General features: G+C 40.2%; 1 protein-coding gene across 1 annotated transcript in view; it reads right to left on the bottom strand.

Annotated features, from left to right (window-relative positions):
- The window catches only part of LOC119437479 (ribonuclease 3-like), a 179,434-nt gene extending 173,797 nt beyond the window's left edge, over positions 1 to 5,637 (bottom strand). Inside the window, 2 exon segments of the mRNA XM_049660036.1 lie at positions 2,481 to 2,752; positions 5,539 to 5,637. Coding sequence (XP_049515993.1) covers positions 2,481 to 2,752; positions 5,539 to 5,564 — 298 coding nt within the window. The 5' untranslated portion in view covers positions 5,565 to 5,637.
- Positions 5,638 to 6,000: the final 363 nt, after the last annotated feature.

The raw sequence follows: 6,000 nt of genomic DNA on the forward strand, positions 1-6,000 counted from the left end.
CTATGTAAACGGAAGTTCTGTAATGTCACTTACAGTGACACACAACTTCGAGAATTATTTAAGGCAAGATAAGTTATTTGTTTTATCTGGTGCTTCAATAGACGAATTAAAGTTTAGAAAAATAATAGAACATACAAACTGAATGTCTGCATGTTTTGTTTTATTTCGTACCGTAGCAAGAGAAATGCACTTCCATTTCGTCCACTTGTTCTCACGTCATGCAGTCATGTGCCCAGAGAATGAAACTGTGTCATTTTCTACCATGTTCCAGCGCCACGATCATGCTCTTTCACCTCTCATGCCTGCCTCAGTGCTTGTGATTGTGGCACTGACTTATAACGCTAATCAGGTGTTCTCGTGCAGAGCGCGCAAAATCGTCCTGTGCGCGAAATGAGACCATCGCAACAGCTCGCGTGTAAGACCATCACCGGAAGTGCACCACTCAGCAAAATCGTGAGAGAGAGAAAAAAAAAAAAGAAGGCGGAGCTCGTGACATATTCGTCACACGATCCTCTGGCTCTGGTATGGGAGAAGACAGGGAAGGAATTTCACTTGCGGAGGCTAGACGGGGCAAGTGGAAACAGTGTCTATGTTGGCAGTGACGTTCGCCTCCTGAAATCATAGGTGTGAGGCACTTCAAGTATTTCTATCTCTACTATTAATGAGCTAATTTGAAAAACTCTTGCAGTTCCAGCGTATAACCAAAATTTTCTATTTGGCCTGATGAGGGGCCCTTTAATACAATATTTTAAGCCAGTCATCCAAGCATAACTGGTTCTAGACATGAAAAAAGCTGACACTGCTAATTTCTGCATCATAACAAATTTTGGACAATTTCACTTCGAAAACCGAAACTGAACTGCCCAAGAGCGCAATTGTCATGCTGTTAACAGACACCCACAAGTGAATGCCACACTGTCGCGCGAGCATGAAGTAAGCATTCTTATCAAGCCGCGATTTCCGCTGAAACGCTGTGGGCTTGCATGCTGGCTTCTTTTGGGCGCAGCACGTGGGCTGATTGCTCCTGATCAAAAGTGCCGATCATCTTGCCGAAAGTCGCAACTAATACACTGTGACCATATTGATGCATCACTGACAGCGTCCTAATGAGAGGGGGAAAAAAAAAAAAAGACTTCGACTCTCAGTTTACCGCTGCTGCGCGAGGCCTCAATAAAATGGCAGCCAACAGCTGAGCAAGTGCGCGCAAGCAATGATAGAAACAAGGGGAAAAGATAAGTGGGAAGCGCCGTGCAAGCATAGCGTCTGGCTCAGCTAGCGAACTACCGCTGGGTAAAATGAGAGTGCTAGTGACACTGCCAACGCTTCCATGTTGCCTTTTCGCTCGTATTTTGAAGTTGAGGTTTCAAGGTATCTGGATTCCAGCACAAATCTTTTCGAGATAAGGGGTGAAAAACACTTGAGTTGACGCCCTGGCCAGAAAAAATTTTTGACTTAACCGATATTTCAGTATCAGAGTTCAAGTTCCCGAGAATTTACTGTAGTGTTACTTGTGGACATTCTTTTTCATTAGACAATACAAAGCTGGAGTAGTGTAAGGAGTTTTCAATCAAGACATCTTGTACAGGCTGGAGAAGTGCAGATAAAGAGGCCGTTTTTTAATCATAGCTGCCATGACAAACTATTCACTTGAAAGCATGCCAAGATGTAATTATGCACATTTTTTTTTTTAATAGGCTACTTCTATCTAAGACTGTTTGAAGAGACCTGTGGGTTGAACTATTTTCTAAAAGGGGCCCTCACCACATCTGGACACTGCAAACAGACAAGTGCAGTGCATAGATAATGCACTGACAATCCTGTCTGCAAAGTATCGAAGCAATGCACGGTGCAAGAACAGCCAAAATTTCAAACAAGAGCTCACACCTCCTTCCTTTCAAGGGAGCCTTACTTCCAATGAGTCAAGGTCACATGCACAAATGCCTTTATGTAAGATGCACTACCAGCAAAATCACAGACTATGGCACGTAACTTCAGTAAGTCATCCAATGCAGCATGAGCAATGCCACCACTGGAAGTGTGCTGTGCAGCAAAAAAAAGGAAGAGAAGAAAAAAAAAAAAAAAGAAGCAAAGCTTGTGACATGAACGTGACACAGTGCCTCCGCTTTCGTATGGTAGAAGGCAGGGAACGAATGTCGCTTGCGGATGCTAGTCTCCGCTGGCAGTGAAGCTTGTTTTCTAGTGGTATGGCAACATAACATTTTAATTTCTTACATCTCCTCTAACAATGAAGCAATTTGAAAAATTATTTTGGTAACACACTCCCTAGATGGCACCTTAGAATTTCCCGAGTATAACAAAAATTTCAAATGGGGCCTGGCGAGGGGCCCTTCAATACCCCTAGAGTGAGTAACATTGCCTAACTGCGGGCCCTGGTAAGTTGATAAGTATATTGTTTAGGTTTTCTCAGTCAAGTTCACTTCTATATCATTTTTGTTTATGAAAAAAAATCTGAGTATTACCTGCATCATAGCTTGCCCTAGGCACAGCTCTGTAGGGAATGGGTGGGGGAATGCTTGGACGGGCAACTGGAAATGGCGGTGCTGCCATTGGGGCTGCCCAGTGAGGTATGCTGGCCATAGCAGGGTTGGCTGCATGATAAAGTGCAGCAGCCTGAGCACCTAACTGCTGCTGCTGCTGTTGCTGGTGTTGCTGCTGCTGCTGTTGTGAACTGCAAGATGCCAGGGCTGCATGGACCAAGGCACTTGGAGTAGCTTGATTAGTCAGGTTGATGCTGCAGCAAATGAAACAGAAACAGGTGTGCATTAAGAATGCCAAGAGTGCAAAGTATTAATCAAACCTTTATGGAACAAACAGCGAGCGTTGCCTTCACTTATGGAGCTGTGCTCCTTTTTCAATGCTAAAATTAAATGTCGGTCCAACCAAACTGGTAGGCACTGAAAATTACTTCATTAAATCAGGAGCTATGCAAGACCAAAAAAGCTAAAAAAATCTTGCAAACAAGAAAACCTTTTGTGGAGAAAAAAATGTAACTTTTGTGCAGGTTTTAGCATGAGTTTGCACATACTGTAGTACTGCAATAATCCATTTTCATATCCTTCAATAACAGCACCACGTTGCTTAAGGAAATTAATGGCATCTGACACTCAGTCTGATGTAATATGGAAGCTTTGGTAACATGCAAAGACTCTTCTCCTTTTGAATCCTTGACTCTAGCGAAAGTTTCACACATTAACTTCAAATCCACTGTCCTATTTAAACTGTTTTTAACATCTCAAAAATTGTCGAACCTCATGTTTGGTGGGGCTACCTTCATCTTCTGGAGATTGACCCAGAAACTGGGTTCACACCGTTCATGCTTGTGTACAGAGCCCACACATATGAACACAACTTTGAAACATGCAATTCTGTATCCTAAGTGAAGAGTTTTATTCAAATAAAACATGATTGTTAGCAAACACCAGCAACAAATCTGAAAGCATTTTAACAACAGATAATTACAATAAGCACATTTTTCTTGTTCCTGAGAAATCATTCAATGTTACTGATATCTGTTCAGGAATCACAATTAGTTCATTATAGTTCAGCTGTATCAAAGTGTGATTCCACAAGAGCCCACAGCAACTCTGCAAACAGTAAGTATGCTGGCAAAAGTTAGCAGAAGTTCGAGTTTATTATCGTCACCACCATTTATTCAACTCTTATGTAGCGCACTACATAAGAAGGGGGTTCAAAGAAAAGATACATCATAACCTGGCTATCCTAACATGTATAACAACTATATATTTCATAAGGCTCAGATGAATGCAAGTGGAATAACTTTGAGTATTAATTTCTGAACCTAAGTGTCAATAATTGCTTGAATTTCAGGAGGTTACATTCGTTGATAATTTGATCTGGTAGCTTGTTCCATTTTTCAATTGCTAATGGTAAAAATGACCAACTGAAGCTGTTAGTCGAACCCTGTATACGCTGTATACTAAAATATTCAAAAATTAAAAAGCAGGCGTGATGTACAGGTAAGTGAGATTAGAAGTTTTCCATGTAAATGATTGAAGTCGAGTACAGTTTATGAAAAAGGCAAAGTCTGGTGATTCTGTGGTGGTGGTGTAATGTATCGAGTCCAACAGACACATTAATTTGCATAATGCTCTGCTGATCAATGTACGTCGATGTGATAAACACGCAATTTTGAATTGCTTCCAATGTGTAAACTATATTTGATGAGGACTCCAATCACAGAAGCACATTCAAGCTTCAGTCGCATAAAGGTTTCAAAGGCTAGCTTTCAAGTGGAGAGAGGGCACAACACAATGTTTTGTAGGAGATATTGAAGTACCAGATTCTATTTTATCTATGTATTAGGACCAAGTAAGTTTATTTGTAATAGTGATGCCTAGGTGATGATGCAAGTCAACTAATGCTATGGATGTTGAGTTTAAAGAGTAGGGGTAGCTGAGCGTAGAATTTGTGCATTACTTGAATGAGCTCACATTTGTTAATGTTGAGCTTCATTAAAGAGCGAGTGCCCAAGCTTTTAATTGCTTTTAGGTGTTCTTGCAGCACTATTTGGTATTAGAGAAATTATATGATGATAAAACGCCACTACCATCAGCAAAGAGTCAGATTGGGAAAGAGATGGTACTGGAAATATTGTAAATCAAAATTAAAAAGAGCAGAGGGCTCAAGACTGAGCCCTGCAGAATGCGGAGATTGCTTTTATGGTGTCTGGAAAACCAGTGCCAACAACAGTAAATTGTGAGTGACCAATGAGGAAGCAGCTAATACATGCAAGGGTGGAGAGAGGAAAGCTTTTCTATTAGTCTCTGACATGGAAAAGGCTTTTGGAAAGCCTAAGTAGATAACATCTGTCTGAAATGTTTAAGTGTAGATAAATTGGAAATGTGAACAATTGAGTTTCACATGAAAGATCGGGATGGATCCTGTGCTGGTGGCTGAAGAATGACTGATTGTCAAGGTGGCAAATGATGTGCGAATATATTACGTGCTCAAGAAGTTGGATGCCATACAGGTAAAAGAAATGGGGTGATAATAAGATGAATTACAGCAGACATCTGATATAAAAACAGGGTAAATTTACTAACTTTCCAGTCATGCGTTAGAAGATATGTTCAAGAAACTGTGAAAAAAGTATTGCTAGGATATGGCTGGAAAAGGGTTTTGTATGTTTAAAAATCTTTGCAGTAACATTGTCTGACCCTGGAGCACTTGAGATTTTAATGTTGTCGATGAGCATTCCAATGCTTTCACTAGTCATGGTATTTGGGGGCATCAGTGTTAATTTATAGCTGGGCAGAATGAAATTTGTAACAGAGGGTTTGCAGATGATAACTGAGGAAAAATAAGTGTATGTTACATCTGAACCCAGGTCTCGTGGAACCTGAAAGCTATCTAGATAACACAAGCAAATGTTGTGGGAACCGCTGCTCAATTTCAGCCCTCCAAAACTTAGTAGGATTTTCACACAAGATATGCTGTAAGTACAAATGAACTTTTTGTAATTTTTTTTAGCAGGACAGTGTATTTAAGTACGCATACATTTCCCACTCTGAAGATGACTTCATCCACTTAGCATCACGGAAAAGTCACATTTTCTTTTGTGATAATTTTCTAAATGGCATTTGAAGACCAAAGTTTTTCTATGTCGATGTAAGGAAACAAGTGATTTAATATTAGCAGGGATGCAATTTCAAAGTACAATACCACAGAAGCAAAGTGTAAATTTTGCGCATTAGATCAGTATTTAGGTAAGAGACGGCTATTGCACTCAGAGAACCTTGTATTATTTCTGTTTACAGGAATGTCAAAAGAAAGGCTGTCTAGAGGTATGTCACAATGAAAGAGACAAAATGTAATGAGTGACAACTTACGATAAAACAGTTGTCGAATTAGTAAGATATGCAGATGTTAACAGAGAGGTAAAGTTTTATTATAGCGACCCCCCATTACTTATCATTTAAAATTCAGTTGTGGAGTTTAATGTCCTAAAACTGCATGGGT

This window comes from Dermacentor silvarum, chromosome 1 (assembly GCF_013339745.2).
Source record: "Dermacentor silvarum isolate Dsil-2018 chromosome 1, BIME_Dsil_1.4, whole genome shotgun sequence".
NCBI classification, from domain to species: domain Eukaryota; kingdom Metazoa; phylum Arthropoda; class Arachnida; order Ixodida; family Ixodidae; genus Dermacentor; species Dermacentor silvarum.